Below are 22,163 nucleotides of genomic sequence, written 5' to 3'. Positions count from 1 at the left end.
TAAACATTTAAAACAGGAAGATTCATTAATTTTTACTAATTAACATAGATGAAACATTGACCTAACAAGTACAGAATTCATGTATTTCTGAGGTATAGATAAAAATACATACAGGAATTCCAAGATGGCTGGAAATGGAAAAGACTGGCTGCTTTAGCAGGAAAAGAAACTGGAGGAAATGCATTCCTAAGGAGGAGCTGGGAGAGATGCCTGCAGTGGAAATTCTACAAAAGGAAGAGGGATGCCATGGATCCACATGGAAGGTGAAGACGTGCAGCAACAGGCACGGGAAGCACACGTGACCCGACAGCCGAGAGGTAGATGGCCTGCTTAGGAGAGCAAGGTGAGGGCAGCCGGTAGCATGCATGCCACTGGTGTTATTGCCAGAGGCAGACCTTGGCAGACCATACGGAGTCCATCCTGGACCACTAACAGGGAGCAAGGTATCTGCCTAATCCAGTGGAGAAAATGCACGTTTCTCTCTCCTCACTCCCAAATAAGGGCTCCCAGCACCATTTTGACACAATTAGTGGTTGTGGAGTCTCTTGTATGAGCATATGATTGAGGGATTTTACAAGAGGGGGGAAAAAACACATTCCCCACTGACTTAGTCCGGCTAATTGGTTTACAGGGAGCTGGACACTGACATAGGACTGTGAGGTACACCAACCTCTGGCTTCCTCTCACCATATCACAGGATCTGGGGCTCAAACCACCAAGGTGGAGCACCCACAGTCAGCTGACTCTGGGAACTCCTCTGCACTATCCAAGGACAGGACAGGCTTGCAGGGCAGAGTGGGTCATCTGCAAGTGCATAATGCACAGGGTGTAGCTGAGTCTCTGGGCAATCACTGTGTCTGGTGCCAGAGGCTCAGAGCTCCATGAAGCCTGAGGTGGGTAATTGTAGAGGCATCCAGGCTCACAAAGAGGACTGCACAGATCCTTGGTGTGGTTTATGCAGCAGCAGGGGTGAGTGCTTTGCTAATCCCAGGCATTCATCACTTGAAGAGAGACTGGGAGGGTGAGATTTTGCCAACAGAGGTGATTATATCCTCCTGCCTGCTGACAATAGAGATCTACCACGCTCAACTTGGGTGTCAGCCCGGATACTCACTCCAGCCTGGACCAATGATCAGAGCTCTCTAGCCACAACCAGCACCCGCTTCTGAGTATTCCTGAAAGAGCAGATTCTCCACTAAGCCACAGAGGCACAGTTCAAAGATAAAATCCATCAGAGGGAAAACCAACAAATATTTCCACAAATGCCTAAAATAAATGCAGAAATTCAAATTAATATATATCAATACACCTCAGGGACCCAGGAAAACAACAACCCAAACCCAAAGTTAGTAGGAGGAAAGAAATAATTAAAATTAGAGAATAAACAAAACTGGAACAAAAAACATGAAAAATCAGTGAAATGAACAGCTGTTTTTCTGAAAAAATAAACAAAATTAATATACTATTGGGCCAAATAACCAAAAAAAGAGAAGATACAAATTAATAAAATCACCAGTGAAAGCAGAGATGTAACAAAGGGCACCACAAAAATTACTCCAAACAGCTATGTGCCAACTGTAGGGAACATAGATTCTGCTAAAGCATTCTCTGTGAGGACACACTCCTCCTGCACTCAAGATGGGGCCACAGAAACTTTTTAAGGATAGTAAATTACCTATTAAAAGAAGAGCATTGGGGGCCAGTGCTGTGGTGCAGTGGATTAACGCCCTGGCCTGAAGCACCGGCACCCCATATGGGCTTTGGTTCAAGACCCAGCTGCTCCACTTCCAATCTAGCTCTCTGATATGGCCTGGGAAAGCAGTGGAAGATGGTCCAAGTCCTTGGGTTCCTGCACTTGTGGGAGACCTGGAAGAAGCTCCTGACTCCTGGCTTCAGATTGGCGCAGCTCCAGCCATTGCGGCTAATTGGGGAGTGAAACATCAGATGGAAGAGCTCTCTCTCTCTCTCTCTCTCTCTCTCTCTCTCTCTCTTTCTGCCTCTCCTCTCTCTGTATAACTCTGATTTTCAAATAAACAAAAAAATCTTTAAAAAAAAAAAAAGCATTGAATTCTCATGAGGAACCTTGGCTCCCATGAGGACATGGAGTGCTTTCCCAGACTTGCTTATCTAGTCAACAGATAAGTAACCAGATAACTAACCAGACTTGCTTATCTAGGAAGCCGAGGTGCCCACCAATGGCTTGACAATCCTGTCCTGAAGATTATCAAGTAATGTTACAAGTTATCTTAGAGTTATGTGAGCACACATATGCACTATACAAATGGCTGAGGTAATCCTTGTCAATAAGAGACGCACACTGGGACTTGGTGGTGGTGCTATTCAGAGGAGGAGTCCCCTTGTCCTGTCTCTCCTATCACTTGCAACTCTTCCAGTAGCCAACAAATTGGAAACTCTACAAGAAGTGTTCAGATTCCTGGAGACATACAACCTGCCAAAGTTTAGTCATGAAGACGTAGAAAACCTGAACAGTTCATTAATCAAGATGGAGATTGAATGAGTAATAAAGACCTTCCAACAAAGAAAAACTGGCACCTAGTTACAATAGAGCTCCAACTACAGTGCACATTATTTATTAAGGCTCCACGGCATGAAATATTGTCCCATGTGTTTTGAGAATATGAAATCAAAATATAAAAGGGTTATCTGTATCCTTGTGTTTATTATAGCTCAATTCACAACAGATAGGACATGGAATCAACCAAGATGTCCATCATCCAATGACTGGATTAATAATTTGTGATATGTATATATATAGGATATATATATATATGTATACATATTAGAGTATATATATTCAATTATTATTTGCAGCCCTTTTCTCTACAGTTGAGGAACAGTGTTTTTTATTCTCCTTATTATATGCTAAAATCTTTACTCAGTTTAGGGTTAACCTCATGAGTATTGAGTAAAGTACAATTATATCATTGTAAACTTAAGAGAGGAAGGAGGAGGAAGGATGGGGGCATGGGTAGAAGAGAGTGTAGGGTGGGAAGTTCACAAATGGGAGTTAAACAACATACATTTGAACAACCTATGAGTCAATGAAAAAAATCAATACAAAAGAATTTAAAAATTAAAAAACAAAACAGAAGTTGCAGAATACAAAATAAGCACAAAATTTAACACCACTTCTATATGAAAACAATAAGCCTATACAAAAGACATCAGGACAGTAATTCCCAAATACCAGCTACAATAAGAAATAGAATAAATAAAAATAAATTTGACCAAGCAAGAAAAAGAACTCCAGGATTAAAATTGCAAAGCAATGATAACACAAGTCAGACAAATGGGATGATAAAGCTAAAACTTTTCTGCGCAGAAATTAAAACAATAAAAGTAAACAAATATGTGTCATACTGGTGAAAATACTGCAAACTTCATCCAAGAAGAGATTAATATAATAAACAACTAAGGAACTCAAAAAACACAACAACAATAAGCGCAATAAAAATCAAAATAATAGTCCAATAAAATAGGCAGCTGATTTGAACAGGTATTATGATATAGAAATGTGCAAATATGCAACAAGTATATAAATTACAGATCAACATTAATAACCATCAGAGAAATAATTGCAAGTTAAAACCATTATGAAATATCCTCTCACCTGATTTAGAATAGCTTCCTTCAAAAAGACAAAAAATAGTAAATACTGGCAAAGATTCAGAGAAAGGCAAACATTTATACACCATTAGTGAGAATGTAAATTAATACTACCATTATGCAAAACAGAGTGGAGTTTCCTTGTAACATTAAAAATAAAACTGCCATGTGATCCAGCGATTCTGCTGCTGTATATAGAGCCAAAAAATTAAAATCAGTATATCAAATAGATACTGGAACTTTCCATGTTTGTTTTAGCACTATTCACAATATCCAAGATGTGGAATCAACCAAGGGCCCTATTGAGCAATGACTGGATAAAGAAAATAGAATATATAGAGATAATGGAATATTATTCAGCCACAAAAAGACAGAACTCTTGTCATGTGAGACAATATAGATGGAACTGGAGGATGTTATGTTAACTGAAATAAGGCAGGCATTCACATACACTCAGAAACACAAATAGCTTGGACAGGTGTTTGGCCTAGTATGTGAGACACCAGTTAAGATTCCATCTCCAAGATCTGCACTGGAGTTTCTACTCTGGCTCCTGATTATAGCTTTCTGCTAATGCAGATTTTGGTAGGTAGCAGTGATGGCTCAAATAGGTGGACCCCAGTCACCTCATGGAAGACGTTGATTGTGATCTAGTCTCTCAGCTGTGACCTGGACATGGCCTGTCCCTTGCGAGCATTTGAGATGTGAATTGGTGGACTAAAGTTTGTCTCTTCCACTGTCTCTCTTCCACTTAAATAATAAAAATATGTAATATACGTTCTCATTCATATATTTAAATTAAAAATGCTCAGGAACATATGCAAATACATAGAGACTGAACAATATGCTCCTAAATGAACAGTGAGTCATAAAAGAAACCAAGAGAGAAATCAAAAAATTTCTGGAAAAAAATGAAGCTACAATACCTCATATAAAAACATAGGATACAGCAAAAACAAGAATTGAAAGGGAGGGAATCCATCCAAACTCCTTCTACAAAGCCTGCATCATATTAATTCCTAAGCCAGAAAAAGATACAACAGAGAAAGAGAACTACAGGCCAATTTCCCTGCTGAACATCAATGCAAAAGTCCTCAACAAAGTACTAGCCATTCAAATCCAATAACACATCATAAAGATCCACCTTCACCAAGTGGAATTTATCCCTGGTATGCAGGGATGGTTCGACATCTGAAAATCAATAAATGTGATACACCACATTAACAAAGTGAAGACAAAAAAACATATGATTATCTCAATACAGGCAGAGAAAGCATTTGACAAAATGCAACACCTTTTTATGATGAAAATCTTAAAGCAAACTTGTCAACATAATCAAAGCAACTTATAACAAACCCACAGCCAGCATCCTACTGAGCAGGGAAAAATTTGAGGCATTCCATTAAGATCTAAAACTGGACAAGGATGCCCACTCTCACCATTGCTATTTAATATAGTCCTGGGAATTTTAGCCAGAGCCATCAGACAAGAAAAAGAAATCAAAGGGATACAAACAGGGAAAGAAGAAGTCAAACTATCCTTATTTTCTGATGAAATGATTCTATATACAGGGAACGAAAATACTCCATGAAGAGATTACTTAAACTAATAAAAGCGTTTGTTAAAATATCAGGATATAAAATCAAGACACAGAAATGAATACCTTTGTATACAGACAATGCCATAGCTGAGAAAGACCTTCTAAGATCAATCCCATTCACAATAGCTACAAAATATTTAAATATCTTGAAATAAAGTTAACCAAGGATGTCAAATATTATCAAAGTGAAAAAAAGATTGGTATTGCTAAGGTTGGGTGGGGAAGAAAGTGGAAGAGTGATTGGTTCATGATACAGAGTTTAGTGTTGTGATAAAATGTTTTTGAGTAGCAGGTAGTGGCTAGATGACACTCTGAAGGTACTAAGTGATACCAAATTGTTCATTCTAAAAGGTTAATTTTATGGTATGGGAATTTCACCTCAAGTTAAAAATTATTAAATTGTTGGACACCACATAATCCGCACATCCATGATAACAGGATAAATTTATGTTTATAAAATGAATAAAAACTAGTGAACTGAGAATTTATCTAAAGAAGTTTTTTAAAATAAAACAATTACTACTAAATTAAGAGTAAAATGGGCAAAATAAAAAATAATGTTATAATTTAGAAACTAAATATGCAATAAGAGAGACAACAAACAAAATCTCCTTAGAAGATTAATAAAGTTGATTTTTTAATCAAAAAGAACTTATCAGAATTGAAGGAAAGTGTCAATACATTACACAGAAAAGAAAAAGAGAAAGGTACTATCAATTTACACATCAAAAATGAAAAATTTTAATCAATATATTTGAATATTTAGATGAATGGGATAAACTCATAGAAAAACATTTATCTAAATTACTAGAAATGGACATAAAATCATGTTAGTATATTGATCTTTAAATTATATCCACATCTACAAACAACCCCATTAATGAAATGTTAGCTCTAGATAGATTTACTTATGAAATCAAAGAAATGCAGATGAAATAATACTCTTCTAAAACAAAGTCCCATTCTCAAATCTTTATTAGGCCTAAGCCTAGCTAGCAAAACTTGAGAAACATATCTCACTGCAAAACATAAATACAAGAGTCTAAATACTTAAACTAGCCAAACACTGAAAAACATCCAAATTTCCATCAAAAGTAGTATTAACACTTTAACAACTGTGGTCTCTTTGTTAAAGAACATTAAAAATGAAAAATTCCCTGCAACAAATGGTTGAATTTCACAATGAAGAATAAAAAAGTTTAATAAAAAGAATGACTGTCTTATGATTCAATTTCCATAATTCAAAATATAAAACACTAAACAAGAAGGAAAAATGGTAGTTACATTAGTGGAGAGTAATGGCAAAGAGTCCTAAAATCATATCTTGTGTCACAATGATAACTATGAAATGCCGGGGCCGGTGCTGTACCATAGCAGGTTAACGCCCTGGCCTGAAGCACCAGCATCCCATATGGGCGCCAGTTCGAGACCTGGCTCCTCCGCTTCTGATCCAGCTCTCTGCTGTGGCCTGGGAAAGCAGTGGAAGCTGGCCCATGTCCTTGGGCCCCTGCACCCACGTGGGAGACCCGGAGGAAGCTCCTGACTCCTGGGTTTGGATCGGTGCAGCTCCAGCTGTTGCGGCCAATTAAGGAGTGAACCATCGAATGGAAGACCTCTCTCTCTTTCTCTCTGCTTCTCCTCTCTCTGTGTAACTCTGACTTTCAAATAAATAAATAAAATCTAAAATTAAAATTATGAAATGCCAACTTGGTGATCTCTTTGGGATCTGTTAGCACTTGGGGCATTCATGTTACTGCTGTGTATTCATAATAAAACAATAAACCTGCTTAACCTAGCCTGTCTCTGCTATAAAAACTCAAGAAACAGAGCACAATATAGATGGTGCTATTAGTGTAAGAAACTGCACTTGTGTTTCAACAAAGTTGAGGGTGGGTGGTTTGGTTGGCAGTGAGGAAGTGGAGGGAAGCAGGAAAGGGATATATATTCCAACCAGGAACACTAGGTTTTCTTTGAGACTAATTGAATAAAAAGATGATTGAAGGAGAGGGCAGATGGAGGGGCCTACTCACCGGTAGGCTCAGGAAGGTGTCTTTGGGAGAAGGGCCAGCTCTCAAGGTTCCCCTGTAGAAGGCAGGGCCCTCATAACTCCCTGTGATGGGCCTCCAGGTGGCAGAGCGCAGCCTGCAAGAACAGCAGCACATGAGGGGGAAGAAAACTTACCCCAGCTCTAGTCTGCAATCTGAGGTTAGACTGCCTCAGAGGAACTAGGGTCCTGTCTCAGGGAGATGGATGAGGTGGATGCATTAGACTTGGAATTAGGAGACGTGCTCTGTGGTCAAAGCAGTTGAAAACATACACCCAGTTTGTTCAGTTCTCTGAGTCGCGGGCTCTTTCTCTGCAAAGAGAGCAGGGTGAAAACCCAGAGTTACCCGATCACTGGAAGTGTCCACTAGGGATAGGCAGGAACATACCTGTCAAAGAAGTCCATTTTCATGTCCAGGGAGTAGATGGTATAGCCCTTCAGGGTCACCTTATTGAGGCTAACGGAGTCAGTTAAGCCTGCAGAGGGGGACAGCATAGGGGATACAAATAGGAAAGATTGGACAGTCGCCAGTGTCTAGGACGAAGAAACAAGGCAGGTATATGCCTCATTATCAGGATACAACCAGTATGGCAAACACTTGTCTGACATGCTGTGACTGAAGGTTATTTTATTTCAATTTCTGCACCCTCAGTTAGTTGCCAACTTGGTATTGAAACTCCCTAAAATTGTGGACAGGAGACTGTGCCCCGATCAAGGACAAGGCAGCACCCAACGTAACTGCTCTACTTGTATGCCCTGGTGAACTGGAGAAAGTAGCACAAGGCAAAGGGAGGTGTTCGCATCTTTGGTCTTAGGATCCCAGTATCCCACTGCTGAGAGCCTCATGGCTATCTTCCCATGCCCAGCATAACCCAAGTTTTAGTTTATAAGTAAATGAAGAGAAGTTGCTGCCTGCTTCTCAGGCCTGGAGCCCACCTTTGCGCTCATAAAGCATTTTTTGTCTAAAAACCAATCGTCCTTGGTTCTCCACGAGGATCCTCAGAAGTTGGCAGCCCTGCTGGGAACAAACAAATGCGCTGCAAGCTGTGTAACCAGGCTGGGTTCTTATCCTAAAAACTATTCTTTCATGTGAGTTTCAGAGGAAAAGATACACACAGGGGGAAAAGAGGCCCTACAGGTCCGCAGTATCCCTGTCTCTTAAAGGCTCCTTTGTTTCCTTCTTCCATAAACTACGCCCCTCTCCCATGCTGACCCTCTTTGGAGGGGCTGAGAAACACACTCTTTCTTTAATCAAAGACCCAAACAAGTACTGAGGACTGACTCTTAATGAGGACATTTCATTCATGCTGTAGCTTGTACATTGTGGGTCCTCATGGACCAGGGCCCGGAACATTCATGATGCTTACGTCCCATCACAATTCATGTTGAGGACACAAGGGAGTAACAAAGTAGTGGGAGAGAAAGCAGTCAGTCTATGGAAGGGTGCCAGGTTATACCTGCATTTAAAGAGGGGGTTTAACGGGGCCTAGGGCATCACATGGACCCTAGAATTACATACCTTGAATGCAGGAATGTGCACATTCCGAATGTTCTCATTTAAGATTCCTAACACTGAGTCATTTAGAAACACCTGCACAAAAAGACAGCCAGTTTCAGACCAACAGGCTCACATCCATGAAGCAAGACCAGATGTGGCATAGGCAGAAGGAGGTCCTCAAGAAGAAAGGACTAGTTCTGGTGCTCACAGGTGTTTGGAAACTAAGTGTCAGAGTGCGGTAGAATTTCAGCTGCATTAAAGAAGGAAGGGAGTCTGTTTTGACTTTGCATTTCCAGTTCCCCCCACATCAGAGATGCAGTCAATGCCGTCAAGGTGGTAATGCAGACCAATGACGAAACACCCTTCCCAGTGGCAGAGGTAGGCCGCACCTTTGCTGGATCGTAAGGACAGCTTCAGACACTGACCTGGGCCATATCTTCAGCATGAGCATGGAGACAGCCTCCAGAGCAGATGGGAGTCTCATAAAGAATGAGTCCAAAGGACTGTCCACTTCCATTGTTTATAGGAAGATTTTCCATGCTGACTGGAACACTCATCTTCACTGGCTATGAGAGAGACATGGCAGGGAAAAGAAGCCAATTTAAACAGAAATTGCAAGACTTCTTCCCAAGATCCTTGTCACATTTTATTGTACCACATAATGCACATAATGGTCTCCAACTTCTCTTTGGGAAGTAATAGGACAACTGCTATGTGATAATGCTCTTGTGCTTCATATATTCCATGACCAGGAGATTCTGGTAATAACGAAGACATGGTGAAGAAGCAACACTTGCAATAATCATTAAGAATTTATCAGAAATGTAAATAAATTGTATTGTAAAATAACTGAAGCAACCTGAAGCCTGCCCTGAGTGGCTTAACACACAAAGACCCTGGGTATTAGTCAGGAAGCCCTACTGATCCATCAAGGATCTAGAGGAACACCCAAAGAGTCCTGGCCATTCTCCTGTGGCCCAGTAAATAGCTATACAATCAGTTCTTAAGAATGTCTCCTGTTGATGCCCTAAGAAGCATACAAGCGGCACTGTCCCCACACATGTGGCACTGAGAGGTTCCTGGGCATCCTGCCTGGAGGAGGTTATCACTGGAGGCCATAAAAGGTCACCCATTCAGCCCTCTATCAATGAGGATCATCATATGGGCCAATAAGAAAAGCCTTGCCCCTACGAGTCTGCAGAAACTAGTAGGCACTTGTCACCCACAATCTGCTGCACTGTGCCTAGAGGTGACAATAAAACTGTCATTCATAATGAACTACACCCCAGTTCATGGGACAATTACACAACTTCTGCAGCTCTGACCACCAATCCATTAACAGACATCACCAAATTCGAGTATGGATGTTAAGAGCTATACAGTCATATCTATTGCTTCTTCCTTGATTTTCTGTCTGGTTGATCTGTCCTTGATGGAAGTGGGGTATTGAACTCCCCCACTACTATTGTATCGGAGTCTATGTCTCCCTTTAAAGCTGCTAACATTCTTTTAAAGAGCCACATACCCTGTAACTGGGTGCATATACATTTATTATAGTCACATCTTCCAGTTGAATTGGTCCCTTCATCATTACATACTGCCCTTCTTCATCTCTTTTAACAGGTTTTATGGTAAAGTCTATTTTGTCTGACAATAGGCATACAAATTGGAAAGGAGGAAATCAAACTATTTCTATTTGCAGATGACATGATCCTATACATAGGGGATCCAAAAGACTACACTGAGAGACTATTGGAACTCATAAAAGAGTTTGCAGAAGTGGCAGGATATAAAATCTACACAAAAATCAATAGCCTCTGTAAACAGACATAATGTCAGATCAGTCCCATTCACAATAAGTCCAAAAAGAATTAAATATCTTGGAATAAATTTAATCAAGGATGTCAAAAATCTTTACAATGAAAATTATAAAACACTAAAGAATGAAACAGAAGAAAACATTTAAAAATGGAAAAAAACTTCTATGTTCATGGATTAGAAAAATCAGCATCATCAAAATGCCCACACTACCAAAAGCAAGTTACAGATTCACTGTGATCACAATCAAAATACCAATGACAGTCTCCTCAGATCTGGAAAAAAATGATGCTAAAATTCATAACAATTTATTGAATTGTTAAAGCAATCTTAAACAACAAAAATAAAGCAGGAGGCATCAATATAACTGATTTCAAGACATACTACAGATCAGTTATAATCAAGTGTCTAGTACTGGCAAAAAAAATTCTAGACTGATAGTACAGAATAGAAACTCCAGAAATCAAACCATGCGTCTACAAATAACTTATCTTTGACAAAGGAGCTAAAATCAACCCCTGTATCAAGGACAGTCTCTTTAACAAATGGTGCAGGGGAAACTGGATCTCCACATGCAGAAGTATGAAACTAGACCTCTACCTTACACAAAAATCCACTCAAAATGGATCAAAGACCTAAATCTACAATCCTATGCCATCAAATTACTAGAGAACATTGGGGAAACTCTGCAAGGCATTGGCGTATGCAACAACTTCTTGGAAAGACCCCAAGAAGCACAAGCAATCAAAGCCAAAATTGGCAAATGAATTACATCAAGCTGAGGAGCTTGCGCACTCTAAAAGAAATAAAAAGTGAAGAGGCAACCAACAGAATGAGAGAAAGTTTTTGCAAACTATGCAACTGATAAAAGGTTAACATCCAGAATTTATAAAGAGTTCAAGAAATTCAATAGCAACAAAACAATCCATTTAAGAAACAGGCAAAGTGACACCAGCAGGGAGAGCAGGGACGCCCAGGGCTCTGAGTCCACACATCGGCCCTGGAAGGGGAGGTGAGCTCAGTAACCGGAGACATTGGCGGGGAAACGGCGGTCAGAATTTAGAGGGAAGTGGGCTTTGAGGCGGGAAAGTTCACCAGACTGACTACAGGAGAGAAGGAAAAAAAAAAAGGGTTGGAGGGTACTGGTACAGACAAGTTTCTCACTCCGCCAACCGTGCAAAGGCGAGCAAGAGACAAAGAGCAATCAAGATACCAAAGACCTTCTTCTCAGATCTGGAAAAAATGATGCTGAAATTCATATTGAGACACAGGAGACCTCGAATAGCTAAAGCAATCTTGTACAACAAAAACAAAGCTGGAGGCATCACAATACCAGATTTCAGGACATACTACAGGGAAGTTGTTATCAAAACAGCATGGTACTGGTACAGAAACAGATAGATAGACCAATGGAACAGAATTGAAACACCAGAAATCAACCCAAACATCTACAGCCAACTTATATTTGATCAAGGATCTAAAACCAATTCCTGGAGCAAGGACAGTCTATTCAATAAATGGTGCTGGGAAAACTGGATTTCCATGTGCAGAAGCATGAAGCAAGACCCCTACCTTACACCTTACACAAAAATCCACTCAACATGGATTAAAGACCCAAATATATGACCTGACACCATAAAGTTATTAGAGAACATTGGAGAAACCCTGCAAGATATTGGCATAGGCAAAGAGTTTCTGGAAAAGACCCGGGAGGCACAGGCAGTCAAAGCCAAAATTAACTATTGGGATTGCATCAAATTGAGAAGTTTCTGTACTTCAAAAGAAACAGTCAGGAGAGTGAAGAGACAACCGACAGAATGGGAAAATATATTTGCAAACTATGCAACAGATAAAGGGTTAATAACCAGAATCTACAAAGAGATCAAGAAACTCCACAACATCAAAATAAACAACCCACTTAGGAGATGGGACAAGGACCTCAATAGACATTTTTCAAAAGAGGAAATCCAAATGGCCAACAGGCACATGAAAAAATGTTCAAGATCACTAGCAATCAGGGAAATGCAAATCAAAACCATAATGAGGTTTCACCTCACTCCAGTTAGAATGGCTCACATACAGAAATCTACCAACAACAGATGCTGGTGAGGTTGTGGGAAAAAAGGGACACTAACACACTGTTGGTGGGAATGCAAACTGGTCAAGCCACTATGTAAGTCAGTCTGGAGATTCCTCAGAAACCTGAAGATAACCCTACCGTTCGACCCAGCCATCCCACTCCTTGGAATTTACCCAAAGGAATTTAACCTGGCAAACAAAAAAGCGGTTTGCACCCTAATGTTTATTGCAGCACAATTCACAATAGCCAAGACTTGGAACCATCCTAAATGCCCATCAACAGAAGACTGGATAAAGAAATTATGGGATATGTACTCTTTAGAATACTATACCACAGTAAGAAACAATGAAATTCAGTCATTTGCAACAAAATGGAGGAATCTGGAACACATCATGCTGAGTGAAGTAAGCCAGTCCCAAAGGGACAAATATCATATGTTCTCCCTGATCGGTGACAACTGACTGAACACCAAAAAGGAAACCTCCTGAAGTGAAATGGACACTATGAGAAACGGTGACTTGATCAGCATAGCCCTGACTGTAAATGAACAACTTAATACATTATCCCTCTTAGTATTTTTTTTGTCTGTTCTACTTAATACTACTGGTTTAATTCTGTAATTAATACACAGTTATTCTTAAGTGTTAAAATTAAACTTAAATGTGATCCCTGTTAAATATAAGAGTGGGAATAAGAGAGGGAAGAGATGTACAATTTGGGACATGCTCAAGCTGACTTGCCCCAAATGGTAGAGTTAGAAACATACCAGGGGACTCCAATTCAATCCAATCAAGGTGGCATGTACCAATGCCATCTCACTAGTCCAAGTGATCAATTTCAGTTCACAATTGATCATAATGAGAGGACTAAGAGCCAAAGGGATCACATAAACAAGTCTAGTGCCTGCTAATACTAACCGATAGAATAAATAAAGGGGAGAGCAATCCAACATGGGAAGCGAGATACTCAGCAGACTCATAGAATGGCGGATGTCCTAAACAGCACTCTGGCCTCAGAATCAGCCCTAAAGGCATTCGGATCTGGCTGAAAAGCCCATGAGAGTATTTCAGGCATGGAACGCCAAGACACTCTGGGGAAAAAAAAAAAAAAACTAAATGAAAGATCTCTGTGAGTGAGATCCCAGTGGAAAGAACAGGTCTTCAAAGAAGGAAGTACCTTTTTCTGAAGGGAGGAGAGAACTTCCACTTTGACTATGACCTTGTCTAAACAAGATAAGAGTCGGAGAACTCAAAAGGCTTCCATAGCCTTGGAAACTCATGACTGGAGTATAGGGAGATTACTGATGCCATAAACAGGAGTGTCAATTTGTAAAGTCAACAACAGGAGTCACTGTGCACTTACTCCTCATGTAGGATCTCTGTCCCTAATGTGCTGTACATTGAGATTTAATGCTATAACGAGTACTCAAACAGTATTTTTCACTTTTCTATGTGGCACAAACTGTTGAAATCTTTACTTAATGTATACTAAACTGATCTTCTGTATATATAGAAAATTGAAAATGAATTGTGATATGAATGGAAGAGGAGAGAGAGCGGGAAAGGGGAGGGTTGCGGGTGGGAGGGAAGTCATCGGGGGGTGGGGGTAAGCCAATGTAGTCCATAAGCTGTACTTTGGAAATCTATATTCATTAAACAAAAGTTTAAAAAAAGAAACCAAAAAAGAAAGAAACAGGCAAAGTACTTGAACAGACATTTTTCAAGAGAGGAAACTCAAATGGCCAACAGACACTTTAGAAAATGCTCAGGATCACTAGCTATCAGGGAAATGCAAATCAAAACTACAACAAAATATCATCTCACTCCAGTTAGAAAGATCACATACAGAAATCAACAAACAACAAATTCTGACAAGGACGTGGGGAAAATGTACCCTAATCCACTATTGGTGGGAATGTAAAGTGGTACAGCCACTGTGGAAGGCATTATGGAGATAACTCTGAATATAGACCTACTATATGATCCAGCCATCCTACTTCTTTCAGATTTACCCAAACCAAAAAAAAAATCAGTATATGAGAGAGTTATCTGTGCCCCATGTTCATGGCAACACAATTCACAATAGCTAAGATATGGAATCAGTCCAGATGTCCATCAACTGACTGGATAAAGAAATTAAGGTGTAGGGGCTAATGCTGTAGCATAATGGGCTAAGCCTCCACCTGTTGTGCAGGCATCCCATATGGGTGTCAATTTGAGTCCCATCTGCTCCATTTCCAATCAAGTTCTCAAACGTAGCCTGGTAAATCCATGAAGGATGGCCCAAATGCTTGGGTCCCTGCCCCTGCATGAAAGACCCAGAGGAAGCTCCTGGCTCCTGGTTTCAAATCAGCTCAGCTCTGGCCATTGCAATCATTTGGGGAGTGAAACAGCAGATGCCTCTCTGTAACTCTGTCTTTCAAATAAATAAATGTTTTTTTAAAAGAAATTATGGTATATATACACTATGGTGTAGTACTCAACTGTAAAAAAAACGTGAAATACTGTCTTTTGCAACAGAATGGACACAAATGGAAATGGAAACCAATATACTTAGTGAAATAAGCCATTCCCCAAAAGATAGATATAATGTTTTCCCCAATCTAAGGTAACTAATAGAATACCTGTAATGTAATGTGTTGGAGCGAAATAGGCATTGTGAGATTCATTGGTTGTTTAAAGCCCTTGTCTCTTCTGTTGAGGAACAGTGGGGTTTTCTGTTTGTATTTTTTTTTCCTCTCCTCTCCTCTCCTCTCCTCTCCTCTCCTCTCCTCTCCTCTCCTCTCCTCTCTTCTCTTTTTTCTCTTCATACTAGTTTTGAAATCTTTTACTTTGTGTAGAGTTAAATACATGATTGTTAAGTAAACTGAAAATAGATATTTGTAAAAATTAAGAGTAGGAATGTGAGAGGAAGGAGAATGAAGTGTTGGGGCATGGTGGGGAGTAGGAACGGGGGCAAGAGTCACTGTGTTCCTAAATCTGTGTGTATGAAATACATGAAACTTGTATTCCTAAATAAAACAAAAAAGCTACATAGACACTGCTCTAAAGAGCCCACACAGAACTAAACCCAACAGAATCTATCCAGTTGACACTCTAAGACATCAGTAAGAGAAATTGTCTCATTACAAAAGCCATCCTATAAAATCAGTACAGGTAATCTGGCAAATGCACAAAATGAATACTCAGCTGTTAACACCAAAAATACAACAAGAAAAATGTAGACCAATGTTCCTGATGAACATAGATGCAAAAATGTTCAATAAAATTGTAGCCACTCATAGTGTGGGCTCTTGGCCTGGCACTTAGTTGTTATTCAAGATATTAGCATACTGTATCAGAGTGCCTGTGTTCAAGTTCCAGCCCCACTTCCATTTCCAGCCTCCTGCTACTTTCAGACCCTGGCGGCAGCATTTGATGACCGCTATGTAGGAGACTTGGCAGCTTCAGGCTTCAGCCTGGCTCAGTCAGTCATTTCAGGCAATTGAATAATTCACAAGTTTATGGGAGTTTCTCTATCTCTCTCTCACTCCCTCTCCCCCCAACTCCCTTATAAGTAAATATTTTTAAATAAGACAATCAGAAAATTAATAAAATAGCACACTATATGGCTATACCACATTATCCAATGGATCTATCCTAGTATTGCAAAGATCAACATACAGGCAATAAACACAGAATACAGCATCATTAGAATGAAGCATATAAACCATATTATCTAAATATATACAGAAAATTATAAAGTTCCTCAACTTTAATATTTAAAAACACACTCTGAAAGAATTAGAAACGTTCTTCAACACAGTAAAGAATATTATCACAAACCTACAACCAAAATCTTATGAAACGAGGAAAACTAATAGTGTTTCCTTTGAGGTTAGGAATAAAAAAATTGAAGCTTACTTTCACTACGATTAGTCAACATAGTATTGGAAGTCACATGTAGAACAAAAAGAGGCAGACATAAACAGCATCTACCTAGGAAAGGTGAAGTCAAAGCATCCCTGTTTTCAAGTGACAAGATTTTATATGTGGTAATTGTAAAACTGTCAAGTAATAAATATCACAACTAGTAAAAAGATTTGATAAAGTTACGTGAGAAAAAATGAAAAAGTTCAGTAGACTTTTGATACACTGACAACAAACTACCTCAAAAAGAATAAGGGAATCCAAGATGGCTGAATCAGGAAAAGATACGCTGTTTCACCAGGGGAAGGTAGCAGGAAAAAAGTGCAGGAAGTGCATTTCCAGGGGAGAGTTGGAGAGAAGTTTGTAGTGGGAACTCTACAGAAAGCAGAGATGTGCTGTGGACAGCACACACATGAGCAGCCAGTGGGGACACCACCCTCAGCCCCCACAGATGGGCCGGAGGAGATGCCATCATCTTGGAGTGAGGTGAGAGGAGACTGGAGCAAACTGTGTCACTGGTGGTACTGCTTGAGGGAGAACCCTGTGGACCACACTGACTTGGAGTCTGGCCTGGAACACTAGTGGGAGGCAGGGTGGGAGCAAGTTTCTTTCTCCCCATCCCTCCACAAGGGTACCTGGTGATGAGCAGGGAGGAAGCAACATCTTAACAACAAGAGTAGAGGCTGTGGCAGCTCACACACATGCACAACTGGGGACTTCTTCAGAGGGATAAATTCACAGTCACCAGTGTCTTTGAGTCAGGCCTGGGGACTTGGTAAGGGGTTGGGCACCAACATAGGACAGTGGTGTGCTCCCATCCCCCACTCTATCATAGTCACCCAGACTCAAACTGCCAAAATGGAGTGCAGACAGGCAGCTGGCATGGAGGACACCACAGCTCTCAGGACCGTGGGGCTGAGTGGGTCCTCTACTCCCTGTGAGTGGGGGAGCCTTGTGTGTTATGACATTGAGGATTCTGTGACTGCATGATAGGGCATGGTGTATAGCTGGATCTTTGTACAATCACTTTGTCTGGCTTCAGAGGCTCAGAATTCCTTGAGCTCATGGGTGGATCAAACTGCAGCAGCAGCCCCTGCCACCAGCGATGTAGCTAGAGGGAGGGTGTGCCGTGAATCTGGCCTGGAGCCCTAAGGGGGATGGGTACCCACTGATCTAGCGGGAACAAAGGGGGCATGTTTCTCTCACCCCATCCCCCCCACAGTGGTGCCTGGCAACTGGATGAGAGAGTGCGGGAGGCATGTTGGGTATAAGCCGCAGCTGTGGAAGCTCTTCTGCATGCATCCAGCAACCAGCTAGGAAAAGACACCGTCTTATCAGCAGCACCTGGAGCAGCAGCTCAGTGCACACACCTGGCAACGTTTAGCCAGTGGCTACTGTGTATACATGGGATCCAGAGATTCTAGCTGAGGGAAAAGTCCACTGACTTGGAGAATTGACAGGGGCTGGGCACCCACTTGAGATTGTAAGATGCCCCTAGCTTCTCAATATATCACAAGTTCCAGAGCTCAAGTAGCCTAGGGGGGTTCCCACAGGCATCTGACACTGCCTCTCTGTGGTTGGCACAGGTTGCAACAGATTCTCTGAACCCCATAAATGTGGGATCCTTGTGTGCTGAGACTGTGGGACCTCTGCGTGAGAGGGCACAGGGTATAGCTGGATCTCTGGCAATCAATGTAAGCATGCTCACAGCTACCTGATTGCCTGGGGCCGTGATTGCAATAGGATCCATGCTCACATGGAGAATGCTACAGATCCTTTATGCAGTTCATACGGCAGTGCAGAAGGGTATTGAACTCAGGATAAGCTGAAACTGGGCATGAATGGAAAGACATGGTCCAAGTCTTAAGAAAAAAAATGTCAACCCAGAATACTGTACCATGCAAAACTCTTATTTATGAATGAAGATGAAATAAAGACATTCCATAACAGAAATTGAAAGATTTTGTCACTTACAGAAGATGCTGAAGGATGTGTTACATAGAAAAAAAGATAGTCACCATTATGAAAAAAAATGTTCTGGCAGAAAATCTCCCCATGAAAGTACAAGGAAAATCAAATCAAACACTAGGAATATTTACAGGAAAATGGCAGGACCAAGTTGTTACTTATCAATAGTAACCTTGAACAAAACTGGACTAAACACTTTTGACTAAAAGATACAGGTAAGCAGAACGGATGAAAAAAAAAAAAAGACCCATCTATTTGCTGCCTCACAAATAAAGACTGAAATGAAAGAGAAAAAGATATTTCATGCTAAAGGAAAGCAGAAACAAGCAGGTATAGCCTTCCTAGTAGGCAACTGATAAAGGATTAATATCCAGAATCTGTAAAGAGTTCAATAAACTCAACAACAACAAAACAAACAATCCAGTAAAAAAAAATAGGCAAAGGACTTAAACAAGAATTTTTCAAAAAAGGAAATTCAAATATCTAATAGACACTTTAAAAAAAATGCTTCTGCTGGTTGCTCCTCTTCCAGTCCAGCTCTCTGCTATGGCCCGGGAAGGCAGTGGAGGATGGCCCAAGTGCTTGGGCCCTGCACCCGCATGGGAGACCAGGAGGAAGCACCTGGCTCCTGCCATTGGATCAGCGCAGCTCGCCAGTTGTAGCGGCCATCTGGGGGGTGATCCAACGGAAAGGAAGACCTCTGTCTCTGTCTCTCTCTCTCTCACTGTCTAAATCTGCCTGTCAAAAAAAATGCTTGGGGGGGCACTGTGGCATAGTGGGTAAAACTGCTGCCTGCAGTGTTGGCATTCTATATGGGTGTCAGTTCGAGTCCCGGCTGCTCCACTTCTGATCCAGCTCTCTGCTGTGGCCTGGGAAATCAATAGAGGATGGTCCAAGTCCTTGGGCCCCTGAACCCACATGGGATACCGAGAACAAACTTCTGGCTCCTGACACAGCTCTAGTCATTGCAGCCATCTGGGGAGTGAACCAGTGGATGGAAGATTCTCTCTCTCTCTCTCTGCCTCTCTCTCTCTCTGCCTCTCAGTAACTCTGTCTTTCAAATAAATAAAATTTTAAAAAATGTTCAGGATCACTAGCCATCAAGGAAATACAAATCTAAACCACAAAGAAGTTTCACTTCACCCCTGTTAGAATGACTCTCATACAGAAAACAACAATGCTAGTGAGGATGTGGGAGGAAAAATTTACAGTAATTCATTGTTGGTGGGAATGTAAAGTCAAGTAGCAATTTTGGAAGACAGTATGGAGATACCTCAGAAATTTGAATATAGACCTACTGTATAACCCAGCTATCCCATGCCTGGGAATTTGCCCAAAAAACATGAAATCACCAAATTTTCTGATCTGTACCCCCATATTATTTGTAGCTCATTTTATAATAGCTAAGATATGGAACAACCCAGATGTCCACCAGCTGAAGCCTGAATAAACAAATTCCAGTATATATACACTATGAAATACTACTCAACAGTTTTTAAAAAAGGAAATCTTGACCTTTGCTGTCGCTCCCCGTCTTCGTGGAGGAACGACACAGGACCCTGCGCTGTTCTTTTGCCTGCTCGGCCCTCCCCAGGTTTGCTGCTGGTTCTTCCCAGGTTGGCTACCGTCCCTTCCACCTCCGTGGAAGGGCAGTTCCCCCTGGCCACTTCCCCCACTTCCGCGGGGGAGCGGCACACCGCCGGCCGGCCGGCTCTCTCGGGGGCTGCTCAGGTGTTCCTTCAGATAGATGTTCCCTCGTGCATGTTGTCTCTCTCCTCCTTTATAGTCCTCTTCACCAATCCCAACTCTGCTACCCACACGCCGAGTACGCTGCTCTCCTCCAATCAGGAGCAGGATCAGCTCCTGCAGCTCAGTCAATCAAATTGGCGAGAGGCAGCTGCGTAGAAGTTGTTACTCCCTTCTCAGCGCCATATTGTGGGAGAGCAGATGCATAGAATAAGTCTTAATTCCAGTAACTTAGTCTAGTCCGAGTTGCTCCCAGTTGCTCCCCACATTTGCAACAAAATGAATGCAAGTGGGAACGGTTATACTTAGTGAAATAAGCCAGTCCCAAAAAGATAAACACCATACTTTCTCCATGGTGTATGATAACTAATAGAATATCTAAAAGTTAATGTATGGAATGAAATTGACATTTTGATATCCAATGATTATTTACAGTCCTTGTCTCAGCTATTGAGGAATAATGTATTTTTCTTCATACCATTTGTTGAAGTATTTACTTATTGTAGGGTTAATCTTATTCGAATAACATAACTGAAAATAGATCTTTGTAAAAATTAAGAATTGGAATGGGAGAGGGAGGATGAGTAGGGTGGGAGTGTGGGCAGGAGGGAAGGTAGGTTGGGAAGTATCACTATGTTCTTTAATTTCTGTATACATGAAATTTTTATGCCTCAAATAAAAATTTTTTTAAATAAAATAAATTACACTGGGGCCGGCACCGTGGCTCACTTGGCTAATCCTCTGCCTGCGGCGCTGGCATCCCATATGGGCGTTGGGTTCTAGCCCCAGCTGCTCCTCTTCCAGTCCAGCTTTCTGCTGTATCTCGGGAGGGCAGTGGAGGATGGTTCAAGTGCTTGGGCCCTGCACCTGCATGGGAGACCAGGAGAGGCACCTGGCTCCTGGCTTCAGATCAGCATAGCTCCGGCCAGAGCAGCCATTTTGGGAGGTGAACCAATGGAAAGAAGACCTTTCTCTCTCTCTCTCTCTCTCTCTCTATCACTGACTAACTCTATCTGTCAAAATAAAATAAAATAAATAAATTAAACCTAAATTTTAGAAATGAAGAATTCAGTTGTCAAATAGAAAATATAGCCCAAATCCTTAACAGCAGATTTGGTGAGGCAGAAGAAAGAATATCCAAGATAGAAGACAAACCCTTGGAAATCTCTCAGTCAACAAATAGAAAAAATATAAAAACTGAAAGTAGTGTTGGAGATTTAAAGGATATATCAAACAACCAACTTTGCATGTGTTAGGGGTTCCTAAAGATATGGAAAGAGAGAAGGTATTAGAAGGTCTATTCAGTAAAATAATAGCAGAAAACTTCCCTAATTTTGAAAAATGTACAGGAAGCACATAGAACTCCTAACACTCATGATCAGAAAATATATTCATCATGACACATTGTGTTCAAGCTATCAACAGTGAAATCTAAAGAATACATTATTAAATGTGCAGGGGAGAAATGTCAGATTACCTTCAGATGATCTCCACTTAGACTAACAGTTTATTTCTCATCCAAAAACCTAACAGCTAGGAGAGAATGGAGAGAAATAGTCCAAATTTTAATACACAAAACTGTCTATCCAGAATACTGTATTAATGAAGGTACAATAAAGACCTTCCAAAAATACACAAATTTGTCACTTCTAGTCCAGTCTTACAAACTATATTCTAGGATGTGCTACACACGGAAATAGAGAAAGGCAGTCATCAACAGGAAAGGATATGAAAGCAGAGAAACTCCAAGTAAAAGTACAAAAGAAATCCAAAGCAAACAATAGGAATATCTGTGGGAAAATGGCAACATGAAATCATTATTTAATCATTAAAATCCCTAGATGTAAATGGCCTAAATTCTCCAGTTAAAAGAT

At 40.8% G+C, this 22,163-nt stretch overlaps 1 protein-coding gene across 2 annotated transcripts in view; it reads right to left on the bottom strand.

Moving 5' to 3' along the window:
* LOC103345097 (beta-galactosidase-1-like protein 3) overlaps nucleotides 1-22,163 on the bottom strand; it is an 88,989-nt gene that overhangs the window by 14,786 nt on the left and 52,040 nt on the right. For both annotated transcript variants that reach the window (XM_051834487.2, XM_008248354.3), the window contains exons 14-18: nucleotides 9,195-9,335; nucleotides 8,791-8,862; nucleotides 8,208-8,286; nucleotides 7,660-7,747; nucleotides 7,258-7,369 (exon numbers count right to left, since the gene is read on the bottom strand). In XM_051834487.2, coding sequence (XP_051690447.2) covers nucleotides 7,258-7,369; nucleotides 7,660-7,747; nucleotides 8,208-8,286; nucleotides 8,791-8,862; nucleotides 9,195-9,335 — 492 coding nt within the window. The remainder of the gene's footprint in view (nucleotides 1-7,257; nucleotides 7,370-7,659; nucleotides 7,748-8,207; nucleotides 8,287-8,790; nucleotides 8,863-9,194; nucleotides 9,336-22,163) is intronic.

Source organism: Oryctolagus cuniculus, chromosome 1 (assembly GCF_964237555.1).
Source record: "Oryctolagus cuniculus chromosome 1, mOryCun1.1, whole genome shotgun sequence".
NCBI lineage: Eukaryota > Metazoa > Chordata > Mammalia > Lagomorpha > Leporidae > Oryctolagus > Oryctolagus cuniculus.
The sequence above is the reverse complement of the archived record's forward strand: the minus strand, read 5'-3'. Positions and strand labels throughout refer to the sequence as shown.